Source organism: Salvelinus namaycush, chromosome 37 (assembly GCF_016432855.1).
Source record: "Salvelinus namaycush isolate Seneca chromosome 37, SaNama_1.0, whole genome shotgun sequence".
NCBI classification, from domain to species: domain Eukaryota; kingdom Metazoa; phylum Chordata; class Actinopteri; order Salmoniformes; family Salmonidae; genus Salvelinus; species Salvelinus namaycush.
The window spans coordinates 18,387,823-18,414,016 of record NC_052343.1 but is presented as its reverse complement, the minus strand read 5'-3'; the positions used below and the strand labels follow the sequence as shown (position 1 = coordinate 18,414,016).

General features: G+C 44.7%; 2 protein-coding genes across 2 annotated transcripts in view; one reads left to right on the top strand and one right to left on the bottom strand.

The window, feature by feature from the left end:
- Positions 1-1,405: 1,405 nt before the first annotated feature.
- On the bottom strand, positions 1,406-14,480 carry LOC120031572. Its single transcript, XM_038977380.1, has 13 exons — positions 14,294-14,480; positions 13,161-13,499; positions 12,679-12,942; positions 12,331-12,366; positions 11,716-11,888; positions 11,326-11,488; positions 10,429-10,490; positions 9,961-10,153; positions 3,240-3,398; positions 2,909-2,982; positions 2,452-2,478; positions 1,885-1,931; positions 1,406-1,595 (listed from the first exon to the last, which is right to left on the bottom strand). Exons 1-13 carry the CDS (start codon positions 14,370-14,372, stop codon positions 1,535-1,537), a joined length of 1,677 nt encoding a protein of 558 aa, XP_038833308.1. The 5' UTR covers positions 14,373-14,480; the 3' UTR covers positions 1,406-1,534.
- Positions 14,481-17,804: 3,324 nt separating this feature from the next.
- LOC120030757 (poliovirus receptor-like) overlaps positions 17,805-26,194 on the top strand; it is a 53,335-nt gene continuing 44,945 nt past the window's right edge. The window contains exon 1 of the mRNA XM_038976176.1: positions 17,805-18,164. Coding sequence (XP_038832104.1) covers positions 18,080-18,164 — 85 coding nt within the window. The 5' untranslated portion in view covers positions 17,805-18,079. The remainder of the gene's footprint in view (positions 18,165-26,194) is intronic.

Sequence of the window (26,194 nt, the reverse complement as noted above, 5' to 3'; positions counted from 1 at the left end):
GAAAAGCAGCCAATAAGTACTCAGCATATGTGGGAACTCTTTCAAGACTGTTGGAAAAACATTCCTCATGAAGCAGGTTGAGAGAATTCCAAGAGTGTGCAAAGCTGTCATCAAGGCAAAGGGTGGCTACTTTGAAGAATCTAAAATCTAAAATATATTTTGATTTGTTTAACACTATTTTGGTGAATACATGATTCCATATGTGTTATTTCATAGTTTTGATGTCTTTACTATTATTCTACAATGTAGAAAATAGTTTAAAAAAAAGAAAAACCCTTGAATGATTAGGTGTGTTTTAACTTTTGACTGTATATATATTATACATTTTTGTACTTTTTTTACCCCTTTTTCTCCCCAATTTTGTGATTTCCAATTGGTAGTTACAGTCTTGTCCCATCGCTGCAACTCCCGTACAGACTCAGGAGAGAGGAAACATGACCCTGCCAAGCCGGACTCCTACTTGCCACAGTGCTCACTTAACTGGAAGCCAGCTGCACCAATGTGTCGGAGGAAACACCGTCCAACTGGAGATCGTGTCAGCGTGCATGCACCCAGCACACCACAGGAGTCACTAGAGCGCGATGGGACAAGGACATCCCAGCCGGTCAAACCCTCCCCTTACCCGGACGATGCTGGGACAATTGTGCGCCACCTTATGGTCTTCCGGTCTCGCCCGGCCCCTCGATACAGCCTGGGACCCAACCCGGATCTGTAGTGATGCCTCTAGCACTGAGATGTAGTGCCTTAGACCGCTGCGCCACTCGGGAGGCTATTACATTTATTTTTATCTAAAAAAACTCCCTAGTCCTTGCCGATGACAAGCATACTCATAACATGATGCAGCCACCACCATGAAGAGTGGTACTCAGTGATGTGTTGTGTTTGCCCCAAACATAACGCTTTGTATTCAGGACATAAAGTTAATTTCTATTGCCACTTTCCTCTCCGGCAACTGAGTTAGGAAGGACGCCTGTATCTTTGAAATGACTGGGTGTATTGATACACCATCCAAAGTGTAATTAAGAATTTCACCATCCTCAAACGGATATTCAATGCCTGCTTTTTTTTTTTACCCATCTACCAATAGGTGCCTTTCTTTGCGAGGCATAGGAAAACATCCATGGTCTTTGTGGTTGAATCTGTGTTTGAAATTCACTGCTCGACTGAGGGACGTTACAGATACTTGTGTATGTGGGGTACAGAGACGATGTAGTCATTCAAAACTCATGTTAAACACTATTATTGCACACAGACTGAGTCCATGCAACTTATTATGTGACTTGTTAAGCACATTGTTACTCCTGAACTTACTCAGGCTTGCCATAACAAAGAGGTTTAATACTTATTGATTCAAGACATTTCAGCTTTTCATTTTTATTAATTTCACTTTGACATTATTGGGTATTGTGTGTTGGCTAGTGACATAAAATCTCAATGTAATCCATTTAAATTCAGGCTGTAACACAACACAATGTGGAAAAAATCAAGGCACTGTAACTGTCCATATACTGAACAGAGGAGAGATAATATTGCTTCAAGCTTTTGCTGATAAATCCTGAGATGTGGAGGTCTCCAGAAGGCTGCATGATTCGTATCTGAAAAAAGAACACGCTCTTAAACAACACAGACACACACAGGTACACACACACAAACGTATGCACCCATCCATGACGTTCTGCACGTCACACCCAAAACCACACACACACACTTCACTGTCAGCGCATTATGTGACATTATGTTACCGACGTGCAGCGCCAGGTTGACAGTGTCATAGTGATGTTCAGAGTTGATGGGGGTGAGAGGGCCTGTGAAGGGCAGATGGGAAATTGTGACAGAAATGCACACACACACACCACACATGACCCAGGGCTATTTAATTCTTACCGATCCAATTCCTCATAGACATCATTCTCCCCTCTGGGCTTCAGGTCCTGAGAAGAAGAGGAGAAGAAGAGGAGAAGAAGAGGAGAGAGAGAGAAGTGGTGGGAGGGAGGGAGGGCAAGAGAAGGGAGAAGGGCATAGTACAGCAAGAGATAGGAGGGGAGGAGAAGAAGAGAAAGACAAAGGCATTGTAGAATGAGAAAGGAGAGAGAGGGGGAGAAGGGGGTGAAGGGGAGGAAGGGAGAGAGAGACAAGAAGGAGGGAGAGGAGATTACATTTAAAGGCATCCTCCTGGGTGGGATGCGATTGATTTGTTAATATCACTAATGTAAGGCTGACAGTTAAGAACTGACAGGTTTTTCTGAACCACAGGACTGATGGGGGAGACATATCTGCTGACAGAAGAGGGAGAAACACACACACACACACACCCATACACGCACATGCGCACACACACACACACACTGAGGACAGACTAGCAAGGGAGGCCACTACAACCTCACCTCCCCAATCAGACTCAGGGGAACGCTTCTGTGTCTGTGATGCTGAGAACAGAACACAATAACTCACCATGTATACTGAACTCTGGGGAGTAGTCTATAGGGAGAGAGGAGAGAAAACAGTGTTTAATAACCACACTGAACCCTGGGGAGAAGTCTATACGGAGAGAGGAGAGAAAACAGTGTTCAATAACCACACAGAGAGAGAGGGAGAGAGAGAGAGAGAGAGAGAGAGAGAGAGAGAGAGAGAGAGAGAGAGAGAGAGAGAGAGAGAGAGAGAGAGAGGGAAAGGAATAGAGGGGGGGTAGAGAAATATAGAGAAAGGGAGAGACAGGGAGACATGAGGGGTAAAGAAGAAGAAGCGGGAAAACAAAGGAAAACAAAGAGAGAAGAAGAAAGAGACAGAAACAGAGGGCCAGAGACAGGAAATTAAATGGTGGGGAGACAGAAGGAGGAGAGAGAGAGGGAGAAGAGAACAGAGATTCATCAGAGGGTATTGAGATACAGAGAAGGCATGAATCCATCACCTGTCTGACATCCTCAGGATTCTCATAGATATTCTCCACTTCCCCAGAGTAGTGGGAGAGAGACTGTTCAATACCTGTGGAGAAACATATATATACGCACACACACACGCACACGCACACACACACACACACACACACACACACACACACACACACACACACACACACACACACACACACACACACACACACACACAGTGAGTGCCAGATTCATTGCATCGAACTCATAATATGTCATGCCCCAGATCACTCACTGGACTTGACAGGTCCAGAGATGGAGAGAACACGAAGGAGGTAGGGATGTCAAAAAAGAAAACGCCGGAAGACTCACCGCGGCGAGAAATGTCTTTCTGTCTCCATAGCAACACACCAGCAACCGCGGCAACCAGGGGCACCAGGAGTAATAAAGCAGAGAGGAGGGAGGGAAGGAGCGAGGCACTGTTGCTCTCTGGGTGAGGAGGAGAGATAGAAGTAGGGCTCTCTGTGTTCTCTGAGAGAAGAGGACAGAAAGATGTGAGAAAGAGAAAAAGAGAATAAGTTAATGAGTGTTGTATGAATTGAATACTTGTACATCAATGATTAGTAAACAGTGTGGTCTCATTCCCAGCAGGGGGCAGGCCTGATCCCTGGTTTAGCTCCAGAGAGGTCCTATCTAAATAGCGAAAGACAAAATGGGAGGGTGAGTAAATGTGGGTATGTTGAAATGTCTAACTCCTTATCATGGCAAGACACTCAGTATAAATCACACTCCATACAGTACTCTGGATGAAATAGAACGATGAAAGAGAAGGTTGGGAGGGGAGACACGGAATTATTACATGACATAACCATGTGATTAGCTCATGGTATTCAAATTAGACATTTGTAGACTGACAAAGCGCCACACGCGACATGAATACAGTAGTCTGGTGTGTTTGCATGGTGAGGTGAGGTGACATCATTCATGCAAACAGCCACAGGGAGACAGGAGATATGTGGGAGGTGTCAGTTACCACAGTGACAACTACCTGCTCACAAGCATCCAGAATATAAGAGAGACTTTGATGTCACCAGTGTATATCTTCATTTATATATATATATATATCTTAATTTGTATACCACTGATGTGACTATTACTAACATGTTACTGTTAATTATATATTGCTATGATTCTATTGTGAGGTTGAAGTCTTTCTGGATAAAAAAACCTCAATTTGATAGCACCCATGTTTTATTTGTACTACATCATCAAGTTACAAATTCCCAAAAACGTCCAGAAGTTTGTTTCGTAGAAGTTTCCTCTACAGGCCTTCACCTTGCCCTCCTGTCTTGACTTATACATGGTGCTTCAAATGAATCAATCATGAAGTGCTGTGTGAGGTGTAATTGATTGGTGGGGGTGGTGGTGTGTGTGTGTGTGTGTGTGTGTGTGTGTGTGTGTGTGTGTGTGTGTGTGTGTGTGTGTGTGTGTGTGTGTGTGTGTGTGTGTGTGTGTGTGTGTGTGTGTGTGTGTGTGTGTGTGTGTTGGGGTCCTTAATGGAAGCTCTGTTCTCAATGCCAGCTTCTTTAACACTGCATGAATTATGGTAATTTGGTGCAGCGAGGTGAGGCGTAAATACCATCACTCCTCAATGGCCTGGGTGCACCTTCCCTCCCTTCCTTCCTCTCTGCTCTCCTCTAATTTCCTTTCCCTACACACTTCCTCACATGAAAAAATACTATACTCCACACTGTAGTATCCCTCGACCGTGTACTTCTGACTATAGAATATTGTAGTATACTGTACTCCACACTGTAGTGTTCTTTGATCATGTGTAGTACTTACTATAGAAATGTGTAGTATACTATAGAATGCTATACTACACACTGTAGTATCCCTCAATTGTGTATTTCTTACATTATAATAATGTAGTATACTGTAGAATACTATACTACACGCTGTAGTGCTTACTATATAATTTTGTAGTATACTGTAGAATACTATAGTACATACTGTAGTATCCACTCAATCATGTAGTGCTTACTATAACATTCTGAAGTAAACTGTAGTATACTGTCAAATAATATACTACACACTGTAGTATCACTTGATCATGTGTAGTACTTACTATATAATACTGTGTAGAATACTACTGTCATGACGCTAGCCCTTTCAGTGAATTGACTAGCAGAAATGTGAACAACCCCCACTCTCCTGTTAGGAGGGGAGTGGCAGTTTTTATGACTTTACAACTACGTCATAAATGCCTTGCAGAGACTCTTGTCTCCCTGACCATGCAGTATGGGAGAGAGAGGGTCACAGTAGAACAAAGGAACTCTCCCGCCAAATTCTACTATATCCCAGAATTTGAGAATTGAACAATATTCCTATTTTGGAGAATGTGTAAACGGTCGGTGGAGAAGCCAACTACGACCCGGTCCATTTCGTTTCATGTTTGTGACCTCATGAAAGACAATACAGCCACATTACCCTAACTCTGTTTATACAGGTTCCTCAGTTACGAGGCTTGCATCTAATTCTTGTATAAAATTAATGAGTAAAAGATTCAACTATTTGCAAAATGATGTAATGTGATGTTAACCTTTAAAATGAGGGAATTGGCCACCCATGTAAAGTTTAACTAAGTCAGTAGCAACACCCAAATGAATAACGATTGGTTGGAAATGATGAACCAACCCTTTCCACTCTTGAATAAAAGCCTCTGTGGAACTCAATTCCAAATAACGGCAGGACTTGTCCCCCACGTTGAAAAGTACTAATTCTAATTTCAACTCTACAGACCAGGAAACGTGAGAGCTTGCTCCACACGTGAAATGATATGAACTCTGAACTATTGATCACCTAAAGAAGAAGTGCATACTAAACTAGCATATATCAGATTGCAGCTGAACATATGCGCAAATCTAGTATGAGAACACTGACCGACGAGGACGAATCTCCAGAGTGAGATGAACCTCTCAGACCACGTGAACCTCTCACACAACAACCCGGAAGAATCTACAAAGGACAATGGCAACATCGACTGGGCAAACCAGAGCCTCACATCACCAGCTCAACTATCGAAGCCAGCTTCACGTAAATACAATGCATTACTTTTCCTAATGAGCGATCGTTAGTGGCATATGTATTTATGTGAGAATAGCTTCCCAGGTCCGATAGAGACCCATGTTCCTTAGTCTTCCTTCCAAAACCCCCTTCTCTTGTCTCTGAATCTATCATGTTATAACCAAACAGTTTTTGTTAAGTCTACTAGGGACGATATTCACTGTATAATAATATTATGTATTGTATATTCTGTAATTGTTTAATTAGTTAGGAAATAAATAATTGAGCCAATTGGTGTATGGATGATTCATAGTAAAGGCTGGATTTGTGCAGATAGCCAAGATTTTTATGACGATTGAAATGAGAACTGATGATAATAATAATAATTACAGAGAATTGATTTGATAAAATAACAGTCTTCACATTTAATGACAAGCCAGAGACACGACACTACAGTTTCATCCACAAAAACTCTATCATTTTTTTTACTATAGTAATACTACAGTATTCAATTTGCATTTACCCCACCCATTCCCATCCCCCATATCCCAATTTGTGGTTGCAGGTAGCCTAGTGGTTAGAGCGTTGGACTAGTAACTGAAAGGTTGCTAGATCGAATCCCTGAGCTGACAAGGTAAAAATCTGTCGTTTTGCCCTTGAACAAGGCAGTTAACCCACTGTTCCTAGGCCGGCATTGTACATAAGAATTTGTTCTTAACTGGCTTGCCTAGTTAAATAAAGGATCAATAAAATTAAAATTAAAATTGTGCCACCCATGAGTGAGAAACCTACATGCCAAGTATAGACTATATATTGTGTTCCCTACAGGTTATAGAAAAGAGCAGAAGCATTGAACAATCCATTCATATTACAGTCCTACAGGTTATGGAACATTTCCTCTTATAGTATTTGTCCAGTGGGTTTCCTCAAGGGGAAAGCGCCCACCTCTAGTCAAAGATAAAAAAAAAAAAACACTTAGTAGATACTACGGTAATGTCTGCAAAAACACTACAGTGAATCCTACAATAAAGGCTGCAAAAACACTACAGCGAATACTATAATATATAAATATAGTAATACTACAGTATTTATACCATAGTATACTATATTATTTTCTTAGGTGGGTCTATCATCCATCCCTCCCTCTTTTCCTCTCTGCTCCCCTCTGTTCCTCTATTATTTCCTCCCATCTCGCTCTCTCTCTTCCCTACCTCCCATCTCGCTCTCTCTCTTCCCTACCTCCCATCTCGCTCTCTCTTCCCTACCTCCCATCTCGCTCTCTCTCTTCCCTACCTCCCATCTCGCTCTCTCTCTTCCCTACCTCCCATCTCGCTCTCTCTCTTCCCTACCTCCCATCTCACACTCTCTCTTCCCTACCTCCCATCTCGCTCTCTCTCTTCCCTACCTCCCATCTCGCTCTCTCTCTTCCCTACCTCCCATCTCGCTCTCTCTCTTCCCTACCTCCCATCTCGCTCTCTCTCTTCCCTACCTCCCATCTCCTCTCTTCTCTCCCACATCCCATCTCGCTCTCTCTCTTCCCTACCTCCCATCTCGCTCTCTCTCTTCCCTACCTCCCATCTCGCTCTCTCTCTTCCCTACCTCCCATCTCGCTCTCTCTCTTCCCTACCTCCCATCTCGCACTCTCTCTTCCCTACCTCCCATCTCGCTCTCTCTCTTCCCTACCTCCCATCTCGCTCTCTCTCTTCCCTACCTCCCATCTCGCACTCTCTCTTCCCTACCTCCCATCTCGCTCTCTCTCTTCCCTACCTCCCATCTCGCTCTCTCTCTTCCCTACCTCCCATCTCGCTCTCTCTCTTCCCTACCTCCCATCTCGCTCTCTCTCTTCCCTACCTCCCATCTCGCACTCTCTCTTCCCTACCTCCCATCTCGCTCTCTCTCTTCCCTACCTCCCATCTCCTCTCTTCTCTCCCACATCCCAATAAGAGAGTAAATGGGACAACAAGACCACAATACAATGTTCAATCAGCCCTCACAAACAAGAGCTCATTCTAAATGCAACACTTCCCTTTGCATATCCATTACTCTTGTTAAAACATTGCTTTGTTGTGTGTCATCATCATGGCTCCTCGGTATCAGTGATGTATGGGGGTATTGGTAGTGAGCTCATCTTCATTAGGAGATTCATTCAACTGTCAGATCCTTCTGTGTCTGTGTGTGCTTCCTCAGATACAATGAATGTGAATACATTCCAGAGAGCTGTCCTGGTGTCCTCCCTCACCATTTACACTTATCATCTGAAGAAGTGTGGGGGTGTGAAGAGAGGGAGAGAGAGAGAGAAAGAGAGAGAAAGAGAGAGAAAGAGAGAGAGAGAGTGACACAGACAGACACAGAGAGACAGGGAAACAAATACTATTTGAACCCAGGCGGGTCTGGTGGTGATGACAGTGACAACCCATTACCTCCATTGGGACAGAAGCCATAACCAGTCTGTCACTCAGCCAGGCAGGCACACGGGCAGGCAGGCAGGCAAGCAGGCAGGCAGGCAGGCAGGCGGGGCTACAAGGTCAGTGCTCTGTGAAGCGTTTTATAGTGGTTGTAGAGCAACTTCAGGTCAACTTGTCTGGCTGTGATAAGCAACAGAACAATGTGTTAAGGATGTAGAATAGGATAGAATGGAGTAGAATAGAATAGGTGAAGCAGACAATTAGACTCCCATTCAAAGCAATGCTCTGTGGTGTGTGGCTGGATCAGACATGGGACCATATTGGGTGTCATGTGGACGTTTTCTTCAGTCAATACTTGGCAAATCTTCACGCAGAATTCAGTGCATTTCTCTGTCTTCTTATGTGTACAATTCTTGTTATTCTCACATTTAAAGTTTATGTGGAATTTAGAATTGGAATTTAGAATTCATCCTGCCTATTCCAATTCTGGGCTGATTGGTTAGCTCACAACAGGGCCCTGGAGATAACGAGATGAGGATGGAGTGGGCACACATCCAGCACTGAAGGACTGGAGCGACGGGAGAGAGGGATAAACACAGGCAGGTGTGTTTACATAGCTAACGGATTAGCAGCTGAGCTAGCCTGCTGTTCACTTCTCTCTGTTGGGAAGGGATGTCTGGTGTGCTTAGGATTTAGAGCAGTGATTCCCAACCAGGGGTACTAGGACCCCTGAAGGTATTTGGCCTATCCACAGAGGGTACTTGAGAAGACTCCTGAGACCATAGGCCTACTGGTAAAATTCACATGAGGGGGTACTTCAGGGCTACTCCAGGCAGAGCAAAATTCTGTTGGTGAAACAGTAACCCAAAAAGGTTGGGAACCACTGATCTAGAGCAGTGTTTCCCACCTCCGGTCCTCTAGTACCCCCAACAGTACACATTTTTATTGTAGCCCCAGACAAGCACACCTGATTCAACTTGGCAACTAATCATAAGGCCCTCAAAGAGTTGAATCAGGTATGTTTGTCCGTGTGTTGGGGGCCACTGATAGAGGAGGTTCATGTTCAGTAAACATGAACTTGGATGAGTGCCTATTTGGTCATAATGATTACAGTGGTGTTGGCTATAATGGTGTTAAAGAGCAAAGTATATTTAAAGCTCTCAAGTGGAAACATACAAACAGATGAGTTGCATAACTGCCTGGTTTTACAACTTCTCTGTTTGTATGGTTCCATCTGAGTGGTTTAAATATACTTTCCCCTTCTGTTAATCACTGATGAGAATCACTGATGGGAACTGACCAGGGGCGGACTGGGACCAGAAATCGGCCCTGACATTTCTAACACATCGGCCCAGACCGCCCCTGGAACTGACTGGGTAGGTGCGAGGAAGAAAGGATAAGATGATAGCAAGAAGGAAAGGAAGCATTGTAAAGGGACTTATTTGGACAAACATGTAGGCCTATATATCTACTGTTGGTTCTGCTACGTACAGTTAGTTGACACTGACCTGAGAAAAGTTTAGCATTTTTAGCATTACTGATTATGGTTAGCATTAGGAGAGGGTAAGCTGATCTTAGATCTATATCTAAAGACCCAAGTTGGACTGTTTGGTTCTCTCCACCTTTCGGGGGCAGTTTGACGGTGTAAACTGCCTTGATCGCTTGTCCGTTCTGGAGCTGCATGGTGCAGGTGTAGTTCCCAGCCGTGTCCTGGGTGGGGGACAGGGGGACCACGGTGCTGAGGCGACCCGGGGCAGAGGAGCTCCACTTCAGCATGCGACTCTGGTTCTGGTGGCTCCACACCACTCGCTTCACCTGGTGGATGGAGGAGATGGATTGGGTTTATACAGCGTGTTCTTTATCCACCAGGGCCGTGTCCAGGGGACTGTGCAAAAACGTACACAAAAAAAGTGTTTCTAATTGGACAAGTCCAGGTTGTTTTGACAAGTCCAGCACGTTTTGTGCCTGATGAACTCATCCCAGGTGCTCAAGGAACCATTTTGTGCCTGAAAGCTCAACACACACATCAGCTAACTATCAAAGTGAAGAGATGAGGGATGAATGTTGCCAGTCAGGGGATGGTTACCTACCTGGGAACGCTCTGTATAATGACACGTCAGGACCAGGGCTGATGGAGAATGTCTGGCTTTCACTGGGATGGAGGGATAGTGAGAAAGGGAGAAGGAGAGGAGAGAGAGTGGAAGGAAGTACCAATAAGGGGTAGTCAGGGGACAAAAAGAGAAGGGGGGCAAGGAGAGATAGAAGGTGAGTTAAGGGGGGTGGGGTGGATGGAAAGAAAACAATGAGAGAATCAGAGAGGGGTCAAAATAATATATATTAATTTCACAGAATTGCTTCTAATGTGTCGCCTGAAGGTGACTGATGCCCCATGTCTCATCAAACCCCAATGAGGATCAATCTGGGTGTAATCAAGCCCTACAGACACACACGTCTCTGTCAGTGATTACAGTATTTAATGTGTGCCTCCCACAGCCCTGGTGGGAGTGCGGCAGGTATAATCGTACATAATTACACCCATAATGAGGCAAGATAAAAATATATGGGTGCGCGGGGCTGTGTGTGTGTGTGTGTGTGTGTGTGTGTGTGTGTGTGTGTGTGTGTGTGTGTGTGTGTGTGTGTGTGTGTGTGTGTGTGTGTGTGTGTGTGTGTGTGTGTGTGTGTCTGTGTGTCTGTGTGTGTGTGTGTGTGTGTGACAGACGTGTGGAGCAGGGTGACAGTGACAGATCGCTTGGTCATGTCTGGGCAGCTGTGATGGCTGCCAGAGGGACACTGATTATTAAAGCCTTCCAAGACTGCAAAAATGGACAGACGGGTGTGTGAGTATGTGTGTGTGTTTCTGCGTGTGTGGGAGTTGGACAGTATTTTTAGTCTTTGTTTTTATTCATACCGATATCTCTATTTCAGACATAAATTAATCACTCTTCTCTCTTCACTCCTCCCTCTCTCCTCCCTCTTCCCCTCTGTACCTTGGAGGATGCTAAGCAGGGTCCTCTGGCTGAACATGTTGTCATTGAGGAAGACTTCACACGTGTAGAGGCCTCCGTCGTTCAGCCCCGGGCTCAGCAGGAAGGAGAAGAAACCCTCTTTTGGGGTAGACAATGGCCCATCCAGGCTCAGCTGGGCATGAGTCTAGATCAATCAAATTCATTCAATCACATTCATTTATAAAGGCTCTTTTTACATCAGCAGTTGTCATAAAGTGCTTTTACAGTAACCCGGCCTGGACCCTGTGGAGCAGGCAGAAACAGAAGCACGGTAGCTAGGAAAACACCCTTGAAGGAAGAAACCTGTAGAGGAATTCAGTTCATATGCACGCAAGCTTGAACACACACGCACACATCCTCTTCTGGGTGTACCTTGCTTTGCTCTGTGCGGTCCCTCCAGCGGTCGTACCCGTAGACCAGGGTTGTGGTGTTGATGTTTCTGCTGTCTGGGGGCTTCCAATAGAGCAGGACATAGTCGCCCCGCATCGGAGGGCAGGCGAGGGTGAGAGGGGTCTGGGTGAGACTGGCCATAGAGATCTGAGCACCTAGGGAGGGGGAGAGGAGAGGGAGGGGGAGGGAGAGAGAGAGAAAGAGAACGAGAGAACGGGGGGAATGGGGGAGAGGAAGAGAATGAGAGGTGCATAAGTGAGAGAGAGAACGTGAGAGATAAGAAGAGAGCAAGAGAGTGTTGGGGGGACGGTGAGAGAAATATGTAGGGAAGATGGTGGGGTTGAGAGATATAGAGAGGAGGATGAGTGACAGAAGTGGCAGTGGAGAGAGGAACAGAACAGACAGAGGAAAAGAAAGAGAGATAGAGAGAGGTGATAGAGAGAGGTGCACAGCAGCAACAGGGATTATGTCGTTATGTTTCTGAGAGAGAGCTGGTCCCTCAGTAAGGTCAATTTGTATTGTGCTGCTTGATCCAGAGGCTGCTGACTCTGTGTTTTAGCTAGACTAGAGTCTACTGTACACTGTGACGTCACTCACTATGGCTTATATTGGTGAACGAGGCCACATTCATACCTAGAAAGAGAGAGAGAGCGAGAGGGTGAGAGGGAGAGGGTGGGAGGGAGAGAGAGAGGGAGAGAGGGAGGAAGAATGACAGAGAGGGAACAAGGGAGTGAGAGATAAAGGGACAGAAATAAAGCATTTGGGTTAGTGTGGGAGCAGTGGTTATAGTGGGAGCACTTATAAATACTAGTCAATTACATAACAATGCCAATACAATGCTGATCTAAATACAATGCTTTGTTTGGAGTATTGAGATTCATCCCAGATTCCAATTATGTCATTACACCCTTTCCTCCCTCTCTCCATCCCACCGTCATAAATCACCATCCACGCGGAGGTCCACAGTGAAGTGGAATATAGGGGTGCTGCTGTTACCCCTTGGGTACACCTGGCAGATGTATGCCCCCTGGTCAGTGGGGAGTATCTGGGGCAGCTTGGCGACCACCCCCCCTGACCTCCTTGCCAATCGTAGCGGCGTCCCGCCGGGGGACAGCCAGGTTACCTCGGAAACGGCGGAGGCGGGGGACACTTCTGCCATCAGACGCAGTGTGCTGTGCTGAGGGAGAGTGGCTGAAGGAAAGATAGAGACTGGGGCCGATGTAGGAGGTAGGAAATAGGAGGAACGATAGAAGAGATAGAAAACATGTGGGATATTGCTACTACAGTCTGACCTGATTGTGTCAAATAAAGTGTGCATGGGAAATTATTTACACAAAATATTTGTATCAATACCATCACAACTGTTACATGTATATGGACATACTGTAACGGTAGCCTGTTTTGTCTACAGGACCACAGTTCTCTACCTGTGAGGATGGCTAATAGTATGATCTTCTCTCTCAGTTTCTTCTCTTGCTGTTTAATCAGACAGGAGTAGCGACCCTTGTCCTCCATTTTGGGGACAAACAGCAGAGAGAAGTCCCCAGTTTCCTGAAAGTTTGAGTCAACCAAACGCATGGAAGCCTTTGAGGCTGCGCCCGAGAACTGCTGCCTCTCATTGGCTGAGAGGACCAGTTTCCAGTGGTCCACCCCGGGAGACTTCATCTTCCAATTAATGCTCACAGAGCCCGTGAGAGGCCAATCAACACAGGGTAAGGTGACTTCCCTGCCAACCATTGTCACGACGACATCACTCCAGTCAGGGTCTGATGACGACAAAAAACACACACAAAAACAAGTGAGTGAAATAGTGGTAGGTCTAACCTTCCAATGGGCTTACAGGGGAACTTCTGCCATGGCTGCTCACACCTATCCAGCTCTATGTGCTCTGTAAAAACTTAAGGTGCAAGTAGAAGGGGTTGCAGTTGGATCAGGCTCTGGCCTCACTACTGATAGATGAGACCTGAGGAGATAAGAGGTGACTAGTTCTGGAGCCACAATCAACACTCAGACTTAACCCAGAGACGCTCAGCTCTGCTTCTAGGGGACTCTCAAATGGCACCCTATGTCTTAGAGCCCTGGTCCAAAGTAGTGCACTATATAGGTAATAGAGTGCCAGTTCGAATGCAACCCAGGTTTTTATCCTTCCTTTTTAATCAGTAACTGATTTAGATCAGGAAGAGCCAGTGTGTTGTGGACTCTTTAAGCCCAATCAATGGCATTAATGGACCAATTAGTCGCCAAGGAGAGTTGAGAGCCAGCCAGACTGAACGGATTAGAGATGTGTATCCCTGCTTTGACCTCCAAATGACAGGAATATTTCTAAACCTCTACTGAAATACTACCTTATTCATAAAATACTACCTGGATTATTTTGTATGTTATGTTTTCCATATACTTTCTGATAAAAGATCCACTGATCCCCGACAGAAGAATCTCACATTTGTTTTCAGCTTCAAAACGAGTGAGTAACCCAGTCACAACAGTTGTATGGGAGAATACTTGCAAGTGAAGGCAATTTGTGCGATGTCATCTATCAATGGTTCAAATTTCACCATACCTTTAGTGGTCGTGTCAGATTGAGTGATGAGCACCACCGAAGAAGAAATAAGAACAAAGAGGAGACATCTAAACTCCATGGTCCAAGCGGAGGCAGCCGAGCAGGTGTAAAGTCAACTCACACACAGACCCACACACACTCTCCACTAGCACCCACCACCACTACAAACAACAACACCCTTCTCATCTCCAGTTTACTAGCAACATTTCTGTATTCTATAACTGTCATTAACAGGGAATGTGGTTGCGTTCCAAATGGCATTCTATCCCCTATTTAATGCACTACTTTTGACCGGGGCCAATAGTACCGGTCAAAAGTAGTGCAATATATAGGGGATATGGTGTAATTTGGGGCCGAACTTGTGCCTTTGCTTTGAACAGGATACGACCCGTCCAAAACCTTGATAGTGTTCAGGAAGAGAGTGTCACTGTGTCCACTGACTGGTAGTCTGTTGGTGACTGATAAACACTTATAGGACTGGAACAGGGGAAAAAGGCGAGCACAGAAACACAAACACGCACACAGGCAACACACTCACACACACGCACACACACACACACACACACACACACACACACACACACACACACACACACACACACACACACACACACACACACACACACACACACACACACACACACACACACACACACACACACACACACACACAGTATAACACACCAGGCTACATGATGATGTAAGCAGCTCAAGCACTGTACTGTGTATGTTCTTGAACAGAGAGGGAAGAACTTCACTTGGGATAAAATCCATACGATGACCTCAATACTGGGGTTGGAGAACGACAAAAGGAACAAACACGTACAGTATATGTGACAGTGAGAAAGGGAAAAAGACCAATAAAGTGGAGAGAGAGAGGAAGAGATGGACAGAATGAAAGTGAGGGAGAAAGACAGAGAGAGGAAACGAGGAAGTTAGAGAGATAAAGGGAGAACAATAAAGAGTTTGGGTTATAGTGGGAGCAGTGGAACCCCTGGGCTAAATGTCTTTACATCCCATAAATGTGTTTAATTAAGCTAACGGTGCTATCAGCTCCTCTGAGCTCCATTACTCCATAACCAGATACACTCTTAATTACCACTGAGCTGACAGGGAGAGAGGGGAGAGCGAGAGAAAAAGAGGGGGGAGAGAGAGAGAGAGAGAGAGAGAGAGAGAGAGAGAAAGAGACATGGGAGAGAGAGAAGAGGGGAAGGGTGTGGGAGAAAGAGAAAGACGGGACAATGGAGAGAGAGAGGGGGGAGATAAATGAGGAAGAGAGAAAGATGTATGACAATGTGAGAAATTGGAAAATACAGTAAAAGAGAGAAAGTAGCAACAGAAAGAGAAGTAGTGACAGGGTGAGTGATAGAAACCAGAGATACTGAGAGAGAGAGAGATAGATAGATAGATAGATAGATAGATAGATAGATAGATAGATAGATAGATAGATAGATAGATAGATAGATAGATAGATAGATAGATAGATAGATAGATAGATAGATAGATAGATAGATAGATTTGAAATGTCTTTATTCTTTTGGAACTTCTGTGAGTGTAATGTTTACTGTTAATTTTTTATTGTTTATTATCTACTTCACTTGCATTGGCAATGTTAACATATGTTTCCCATGCCAATAAAGCCCTTGAATTGAATTGAGAGACAACGAATTTGAAAACAAATCTAATCTTGATAAACTCCCATATCTATTAGGTGAAATACCACAGCGTGCCACCAGAGCAGCAAGATGTGTGACCTGTTGACACAAGAAAAGGGCAAGCCGTGGAGCACAAACCCCATTGTAAATACAACCTATATTTATCTGTTTATTTATTTTCCTTTTCGTACTTCAACTATCTGTACATTGTTACAATACTGTACATAGCCAATAACATAACATTTGAAATGTCAAAATTATTAAAACACTTTTGTGACTTATGTTTACTGTTCATTTTTTATTGTTTATTTCCCTTTTGTTTTCGTCTATTTCACTTGCTTTGGCAATGTAAACATATGTTTCCCATGCCAATAAGTCTCTTTGAAATGAATTGAGAGAGAGACAAGAGAGAGAGAGCATGGGTGTACTGATCTCCTCCCTCATGGATAAATAATCACTCTAAGCTCTGGCTCAGTTTAATGAGTGCTGCCAATGAGCTAATACCAGACAACTATGAACTCCACTATCCTAGTCACAGACCCACTGGCAACCCCAGGACTGGGTGACGGGAGTGGAGAGGAAAAAGAAGAGGAGTGAAAGACAAGGCCGGGACAAAGAAAGTGAGGGACAATACGAGGAGAGGGAAGAGTGACCAAATCCAGACATAACATTGGCCAGATGAGTGAGGGATGAGGGGAGAGGGGGAAAACGAGTTAGGCCCCTATGTAGGGGAAGGGCTCAGAGTATTGAAAGTGAAAATAGATTGGGAGAATTCAGAGGTGAACATTGTGGACTGACAGAGGAGAGGAGAAAAGGAGAGGGGAGAGCAGAGGAGAGAAAATGAGAGGTTAGGGGCAAAGAATGAAATATGCGATGAGAAGGAGGGAATTACAATGAATCAATGTTCTCTGCACGTCTGTAAAACACATGGGTTTACAGATTAGCCTTAAAGCTGGAGGATAATATGGCTTTGCAATGTTGCTTTGGTGGACAATAAGAAAATGTTGTTTTTTGATTAGTGTGTGCAGGGGTGACTAACCCCGACCTAGAGATCTGATCTGGGTGTGCAAGCTTTAGTTCCAGCCCTGTTTTAATACAGCTAATCAAGGTCTTTAGAATCACACCTGAGTGTCATCATCTCAAGTCTTCATCAGTGGTTGTTTGATTGTGACATCCGCGTCAAAGATTTTGATTGTGACATCAATGTTAGTGGTTATTGGATTGTAACGTTCGTTCCAGTGGTTATTTTATTGCGACACTTTAGTAGACTGTGTCATGATTGTGGGACGTTAGAGCTAAACAGCAGAGGGCGCAATAATCATCCATTTGCCTCATTCCACCACTGCTGGGCTGCTGTGCCTAGAATTCGATAATTGAATGGTACATGTATTACAATTGACCTAATCAGTGTAAAATATTGGAGAGGGTGTACTTTCCCATAAATTAGCCTACACATTACGGGTAGATATTTTTTTTTCTAAATCAAAACTTGAAGTTTGTAGCATCCTCCATCGAAATGTTTTTATTTCCAATAAAAAGACAGTAGAAAACTGAAGAGGGTACATTGACGAATATGTCTAGTTTATTTTTTGTAAAATACAGGCAAGACAGCTCGCCTTGAGGCTAAACAAATGTAGGTGTGCGCCCTATTAACTGTGTTGTCCAGTCAGTGCTGGAAATCAACAAGGTTTCCGTTTTGGATAACACAATCTGTTAAAAAGTATAATTCCTCAATATTTTCATCCTTTTGGGAGTTTCTAAACGCCAGTCACATATCGTTTGAATTCAAGGAACTGTGACGTTGCCTAGGGATAGTCTATGACATCACACCCAGTCACCCAGTAGCGATCTCTCCGCAGTGTGGAAATAGTTGGTAGAGCGCACGCAGTCCAATCCACAAAACACCTATTTAGCTAAGGGAGAAATATACATTTGTGAGTTTCTTGTCAGCATCGCTTGGACAGGATTTGTATTATTTTTTAACAGGCTCCGAAAGACGCGCAGTCAGTGAAGGACGTTTGAAAACTCACTTCTGATTAGTTCACGATTAAGTTCAAACCGGGAAAAGACACGGATAGAGGTTGTTTTTATCAACGACATAAGATTCATTTAAAATCAGAACACAGACAGCATGGCGAGAGAAGACGCTCGAAATTGGCATGACTTCACAAAAATGATCGGACTGTTCAGCGTGGTCACGTTGCTGACTTTTCAAGGTAAGAAGAACATATTTCAAAAACCATCATAGAAATTCAACAGCAGCCTAGATTGTTAGCCTATACTCTAACCACGGATCGTTCGGTTGTGTCACCTGGCGGGGGGGTTTCAGTTTCGATCCAATCAACGTGCAGGTGTACACTAGGTCTTAACGTTTTCACGCTAACATTTTCCTTCTTACGGTCGTGAAATAAATTATGAATAAACAAAGTCTACTTGTGCCCCTCAACTAATTTGACTAGACTATTTTCTGACCGTGACACTATCTCATTCGGTAACCAGAGTTTCGGCGTAAAGTAGGCTACGCGGTGTTTTTGCTCTTAAGGTGTGGCTGTTGGCAATCGAAGTATATGTTTCTCTCTGGTGCCAGCAGGTGCATTGTCACTTGTTCTGTTCCAAATACAACCCTAGCGCTGTTGCGTGTCCTTGATCCTCATTCCCCAGGACCACGCTTCTCCTTCAATTCCTTACGTCCCCCTGCGCCTTTTATTTCCTCTGTCCGACACGTCATCCTCGATTAGTTCCAGTTCACAACACATACATTGGGTTAGAAATAGCTTTTCATGTAAACAGTGCAGCAACAGGGTGTAGCCTAGTTGCCACCAACAACAAAAGGTGATTGAGGCTCCAGTATCGCACTTGATAGCGTCCTTGTGGCCTGTGCATTTTTAATTAACACCTGTGCCCAGAGCCATATATTTAAGCAATAAGGCCCGAGGGGTGTGGTATATGTCCAATATACCACGGCGAAGGGCTGTTATTATTTCTCAACGCGGAGTGCCTGGATACAGCCCTTACATGCTGAGTAGACCGTGCGTCCGCCATAGCAGGCAGCCGTGGTATATTGGCCATACACCACAAACCCCCGAGGTGCTTTATTGCTATTATAAACTGGTTACCAACGTAATTAGAGCAGTAAAAATACATGTCATACCCGTGGTATACAGCCTGATATACCACGGGCTTCAGCCAATCAGCATTCAGGGCTCGAACCACCCAGTTTATAATTAGTTAGACCAACTGAGAATATTGAATATTGTTTTAATTCTAGACATACAGTTGCATAGTATTGTTTAAATATTCACCATATAATGTTAAAGGAAAAATCCATTCAAGCTATATTTTGGTATTTTTCTAAATATTTTGCATGTCAGCAGTCAAGTTTAAGATATTGGACTTTCAAAAAGCAAAGTGTCACGGGCCACATAACCATGATGATCCGTTTTGCATCATATGATGTATTTTGCATCTGCATGATGATGTGGCTGGTGACACTGCATCTTGAAAGTCCAATATCTTGATTACTTTACTTCTGACATGCAAAACATTTTGTGACTGCATCAACAGTGGACTAATAACTCAAATCTTGCATTCTTTTTTATTTTTTTGTGTATTTTGAGTTAACTTGGCTGCCATAGAATGTTGTCATGTAAATGCATCATAATGCTCGTTGTAGACATTCCGTTTTGTAGTCTTTAAAAACACTATTCCCCATGTCATTTCAATGGGGAGCTAACATGGCTAATAAAAAGGAAAACACTGCTGTTCATGTTCCCAGGTGATTAAAGAAATAAAAATCAATCACCTGAACAGCAGTGTGCGGTGTTTTTATTTGTTATTTGTCATGATTTCACCTAGAACTCCAGGACCTGCAAAAAAGTACCTGGATGCATAATAGGAAGTAGAGGTGCTGTAGCACCCCCTGAAAAATCAGGAATAAAAATACTAAATATATTTTGTGGAAAAACATGCAAAAACTGCTTTGGCCCAACTCTCTAAATACATGGCTCTGCCTGTGCTTACAGTACGATTATCAACTAGTTCTACTCCATCAAAAGGTGGGGACAGTAGCCTAACCTATTTGTTTTGTTTCAACAAATTTCCCGCTAAGCTATATTTAACTTCTCAACTGTGCCCACTTTTGGCATCACACTTGCATATAAAGATCAAAAGATGTTGCTAATGTATTTGCTGTATTCAGAAGGTTAATTTATTCAGGTGTGGTAGGCTTCGCGCTCAGGTGTGCAGATTCTCTCCTTACACTTGCAGAGTGATCAGGCAAGTTGGCCCAAACAAATTGAAATCTCTATATTCATTTATTTGTGGTGGCAATTTAACCCAGACCTCTTTATTTTTTCCTTTCCCATGGATAAAAAAGTCAACACTTTCTCAGGAAACTTTAGTGCCACAGAAACAGAGGGCAGTGGCCTAGCCGAGGCCTACTGTACTGCCTGCTGTAGTTGATTTCATTTTTATTTTATTTAAGAACAAATTCTTATTTTACAATGACGGCCTAACCCGGCCAAACCCTAACCCGTACAGCGCTGGTCCATTTGTGTGCCGCCCTATTGGACTCCCAATCACGGCCGGTTGTGATACAGCCCGGGATCGAACCAGGGTCTGTAATGATGCCTCTAGCACTGAGATGCAGTGCCTTAGACTGCTGTGTCACTTGGGAGCATTGTTGTACATAACACAAAAATAATAATATCATCATCCGGCCCAGAAATGTATTTTCTTTTCTGATTTATTTATGGCGTGGACCTTTTCAGCCCAAATCCATTTTACAGAACATCTAGTGCACTTAGGGGGAAGGAAAACGGTGGCAAACCAAAAGGTTTCTGCATATTTATCAGGGAAAATCCTGGTTTAACCAGTGTAAACATCTCCCTCTTCACTTTACTGATTTTACAGAAAGAGCCTCTTTCTTACACGACAATGTTCAGGCCTTGTTTGTGTTTTTTTTGTGGGAGAATGGTTTTTGATTTTTTGTTGTTGTTCTCTGCTAAGCCAAGAAAATCTTGTTTATAAGGAAATGACCAAAAAGAGTTTCAATAGCTTAGTAGAGGAAGGTAGGCTTAGTTCAGTTCTCATCAATTTCAATTTAATATAGTCTCATAACCCAGCTTACAATGTAATAACAGTGAGTTTAATTTGTTTTGAATTAAGGTAGGCTTCTATAGTATGAAAATCAATAAAAGACCTAACTTAATTTTCTACGACATCTAGAGAGAATGGATGGGATTCCACTTTGAGCCCTAAAACGACACTGTAATACCCCCTAACGAGGTGGAGGCCCTATGTGGGTCAGGAGGGCTTGAACCCTGTTGCCATGGTGATGTTTTATATTGAAATAGGGCTATGGGGTCAGCTGTGACTGGTTACGTCGTCTTTACGGCTGAGTAAACCGCGTTGGTGTGCGTGTGAGAGCGACTGGTGGGCTGGCAGGGTCAGGGGAGAGAGCAGGCTACAGTCGCTCGCTGTTGGAAGAAGAGAGAAATGTGACATTAGGCCAAATGACTTTGTGCAGTGACCAGCAGTGAAGACACTTGAGATCTTCCTGATGGGTCTCTTCGGCCATTTGGGAACAGGTGGCTTCTTTAGAATGATGCTGAGACAATCCTCAGCCTGCACTGTGTTCGGAGTCAGTCCGTTGATGGTTGGTAGGTCATTGGTTTATAGGACTGAATGAACAACTGATTCAGACCCCCCCCGTCCTCCCCGCCACCACCACTTGAGCTCCCTCCCCCGCCTGCCAGACCCAGTACATACAGGGGGCCTTGTTCTCTTGTCTTTTATTTTATACCATCGTTCATGTTCCTGTCCAGCGCTTTTGTTTGAGCAACGTTAGTTATTGGTTTATTCAAACACACTCTGTCCTCTCCCCCCCGCTCTGTCCTCTCCCCCTCGCTCTGTCCTCAAGGCCACGCTGGTTATGGGTGTCTGAGAGGGGGAGGGAGAAGGGGGTGAGAGAGAAAGATGTGTAATTCCACGGATGAAAGAATGTAGAATGTGTTTTTTGGGGGGATGGGAGACTATAATTGAAACATTCTTATCTAAATCAATGTTTCTTCCCAGACAAACACAGCAAAAAAAACACTGCAGAAATAGACTAGTCTTATTTCAAATTGGAAAAGCAACCTTTTTTTGAATGTGTGAACTTTTCAATGAATGTCTGTATGCTTCGAGGTGTTATGTTAATGAGGTGTCCTTGCCCCTCCGCTCTAGAGCTGCAAATGCCATGGGGATTGGGAAAAGGTCAGGTGTGTGTGTGTGTGTTCGTTAGCCTTGCTTTGGCTGCTTTTAGTATGGCTTCATCACTGGCCCTGTCTCTCTCTCTCTCACACACACACACACACACACACACAGACACACTGCAGGGCCTGTTTAGAGCGTAGAGCAATAGTTGCCCTCATCACCAGTAAACCTCAGTTGATTCAGACATAAATGTGTGTTTTTAATTTACAGCCCAATGGAGTCGTGAAAGTAATACTAAGTGTGTGTGCATGGATGGTGGCCCTGACTCTGCTGCCTCCATGGAATTCTAATTCAATCCTCATTTTATGGCAGTTTATAACAGTTCGTCAATGAACTACATTCCACATAGAATGAAAAGACCTACTACAGTAAGTCAAGCCATAGAGTTTATTGATGCGTGTGTCTATAATCAATGTATGTGGAGAGACAATGGTTATTTTCTCTATGTATTCACATTTCCTTAAAATCAAAGGCCAGACTAGGTTGTTGTTGATTTAACAAATATCATTAGACAAGATGGATAGATCTAGGGAGAGAGTGAAAGGGAGAGAGTGAAAGGGAGAGAGTGAAGGGGAGAGAGTGAAGGGGAGAGAGCGAAGGGGAGAGAGATGTATAGAGAGCGAAGGGGAGAGAGATGTATAGAGAGCGAAGGGGAGAGAGATGTATAGGGAGGGAGAAGGGGAGAGAGATGTATAGGGAGGGAGAAGGGGAGAGAGATGTATAGGGAGGGAGAAGGGGAGAGAGATGTATAGGGAGGGAGAAGGGGAGAGAGATGTATAGGGAGGGAGAAGGGGAGAGAGATGTATAGGGAGGGAGAAGGGGAGAGAGATGTATAGGGAGGGAGAAGGGGAGAGAGATGTATAGAGAGAGAGAGAGAAGGGCAGCGAGATGTATAGAGAGAGAGAGAGAAGGGGAGAGAGATGTATAGAGAGAGAGAGAAGGGGAGAGAGATGTATAGAGAGAGAGAGAAGGGGAGAGAGATGTATAGAGAGAGAGAGAAGGGGAGAGAGATGTATAGAGAGAGAGAGAAGGGGAGAGAGATGTGTATAGAGAGAGAGAGAAGGGCAGCGAGATGTGTATAGAGAGAGAGAGAAGGGCAGCGAGATGTGTATAGAGAGAGAGAGAAGGGCAGCGAGATGTGTATAGAGAGAGAGAGAAGGGCAGCGAGATGTGTATAGAGAGAGAGAGAAGGGCAGCGAGATGTGTATAGAGAGAGAGAGAAGGGCAGCGAGATGTGTATAGAGAGAGAGAAGGGCAGCGAGATGTGTATAGAGAGAGAGAGAAGGGCAGCGAGATGTGTATAGAGAGAGAGAGAAGGGCAGCGAGATGTGTATAGAGAGAGAGAGAAGGGCAGCGAGATGTGTATAGAGAGAGAGAGAAGGGCAGCGAGATGTGTATAGAGAGAGAGAGAAGGGCAGCGAGATGTGTATAGAGAGAGAGAGAAGGGCAGCGAGATGTGTATAGAGAGAGAGAGAAGGGCAGCGAGATGTGTATAGAGAGAGAGAGAAGGGCAGCGAGATGTGTATAGAGAGAGAGAGAAGGGCAGCGAGATGTGTATAGAGAGAGAGAGAAGGGCAGCGAGGATGTGTATAGAGAGAGAGAGAAGGGCAGCGAGGTGTGTATAGAGAGAGAGAGAAGGCAGCGAGTGTTATAGAGAGAGAGAGAAGGGCAGCGAGGTGTGTATAGAGAGAGAGAGAAGGGCAGCGAGGTGTGTATAGAGAGAGAGAGAAGGGCAGCGAGGTGTGTATAGAGAGAGAGAGAAGGGCAGCGAGATGTGTATAGAGAGAGAGAGAAGGGCAGCGAGATGTGTATAGAGAGAGAGAGAAGGGCAGCGAGATGTGTATAGAGAGAGAGAGAAAGGGCAGCGAGATGTGTATAGAGAGAGAGAGAAGGGCAGCGAGATGTGTATAGAGAGAGAGAGAAGGGCAGCGAGATGTGTATAGAGAGAGAGAGAAGGGCAGCGAGATGTGTATAGAGAGAGAGAGAAGGGCAGCGAGATGTGTATAGAGAGAGAGAGAAGGGCAGCGAGATGTGTATAGAGAGAGAGAAGGGCAGCGAGATGTGTATAGAGAGAGAGAGAAGGGCAGCGAGATGTGTATAGAGAGAGAGAGAAGGGCAGCGAGGTGTGTATAGAGAGAGAGAGAGAGAAGGGCAGCGAGGTGTGTATAGAGAGAGAGAGAGAGAGAAGGGCAGCGAGGTGTGTATAGAGAGAGAGAGAGAGAAGGGGAGAGAGATGTGTATAGAGAGAGAGAGAGAGAGAGAAGGGGAGAGAGATGTGTATAGAGAGAGAGAGAGAAGGGGAGAGAGATGTGTATAGAGAGAGAGAGAGAAGGGGAGAGAGATGTGTATAGAGAGAGAGAGAGAGAGAAGGGGAGAGAGATGTGTATAGAGAGAGAGAGAGAGAGAAGGGGAGAGAGATGTGTATAGAGAGAGAGAGAGAGAGAAGGGGAGAGAGATGTGTATAGAGAGAGAGAGAGAGAGAAGGGGAGAGAGATGTGTATAGAGAGAGAGAGAGAGAAGGGGAGAGAGATGTGTATAGAGAGAGAGAGAAGGGCAGCGAGATGTATAGAGAGAGAGAGAAGGGCAGCGAGATGTGTATAGAGAGAGAGAGAAGGGCAGCGAGATGTGTATAGAGAGAGAGAGAAGGGCAGCGAGATGTGTATAGAGAGAGAGAGAAGGGCAGCGAGATGTGTATAGAGAGAGAGAAGGGCAGCGAGATGTGTATAGAGAGAGAGAGAAGGGCAGCGAGATGTGTATAGAGAGAGAGAGAAGGGCAGCGAGATGTGTATAGAGAGAGAGAGAAGGGCAGCGAGGTGTGTATAGAGAGAGAGAGAGAGAAGGGCAGCGAGGTGTGTATAGAGAGAGAGAGAGAGAGAAGGGGAGAGAGATGTGTATAGAGAGAGAGAGAGAGAGAAGGGGAGAGAGATGTGTATAGAGAGAGAGAGAGAGAGAAGGGGAGAGAGATGTGTATAGAGAGAGAGAGAGAGAGAAGGGGAGAGAGATGTGTATAGAGAGAGAGAGAAGGGCAGCGAGATGTATAGAGAGAGAGAGAAGGGCAGCGAGATGTATAGAGAGAGAGAGAAGGGCAGCGAGATGTGTATAGAGAGAGAGAGAAGGGCAGCGAGATGTGTATAGAGAGAGAGAGAAGGGCAGCGAGATGTGTATAGAGAGAGAGAAGGGCAGCGAGATGTGTATAGAGAGAGAGAGAAGGGCAGCGAGATGTGTATAGAGAGAGAGAGAAGGGCAGCGAGATGTGTATAGAGAGAGAGAGAAGGGCAGCGAGGTGTGTATAGAGAGAGAGAGAGAGAAGGGCAGCGAGGTGTGTATAGAGAGAGAGAGAGAGAGAAGGGCAGCGAGGTGTGTATAGGAGAGAGAGAGAGAAGGGGAGAGAGATGTGTATAGAGAGAGAGAGAGAGAAGGGGAGAGAGATGTGTATAGAGAGAGAGAGAGAGAGAAGGGGAGAGAGATGTGTATAGAGAGAGAGAGAGAGAGAAGGGGAGAGAGATGTGTATAGAGAGAGAGAGAGAGAGAAGGGGAGAGAGATGTGTATAGAGAGAGAGAGAGAGAGAAGGGGAGAGAGATGTGTATAGAGAGAGAGAGAGAGAGAAGGGGAGAGAGATGTGTATAGAGAGAGAGAGAGAGAAGGGGAGAGAGATGTGTATAGAGAGAGAGAGAGAGAGAAGGGGAGAGAGATGTGTATAGAGAGAGAGAGAGAGAAGGGGAGAGAGATGTGTATAGAGAGAGAGAGAGAGAAGGGGAGAGAGATGTGTATAGAGAGAGAGAGAGAGAGAAGGGGAGAGAGATGTGTATAGAGAGAGAGAGAGAGAGAAGGGGAGAGAGATGTGTATAGAGAGAGAGAGAGAGAGAAGGGGAGAGAGATGTGTATAGAGAGAGAGAGAGAGAAGGGGAGAGAGATGTGTATAGAGAGAGAGAGAGAGAAGGGAGAGAGATGTGTATAGAGAGAGAGAGAGAGAGAAGGGGAGAGAGATGT

What these genes read in the sequence shown, in the direction of transcription:
- LOC120031572 (XM_038977380.1), bottom strand. Translation starts at nt 14,372, where the DNA reads ATGGAGTTTAGATGTCTCCTCTTTGTTCTTATTTCTTCTTCGGTGGTG. An exon ending in ACTATTAGCCATCCTCACAG is followed by an intron (nt 12,943 to 13,160) that starts GTAGAGAACTGT and finishes CATCGGCCCCAG; the next exon opens with TCTCTATCTTTCCTTCAGCC. An exon ending in CCTGCTTAGCATCCTCCAAG is followed by an intron (nt 10,491 to 11,325) that starts GTACAGAGGGGA and finishes CCTCCATCCCAG; the next exon opens with TGAAAGCCAGACATTCTCCA.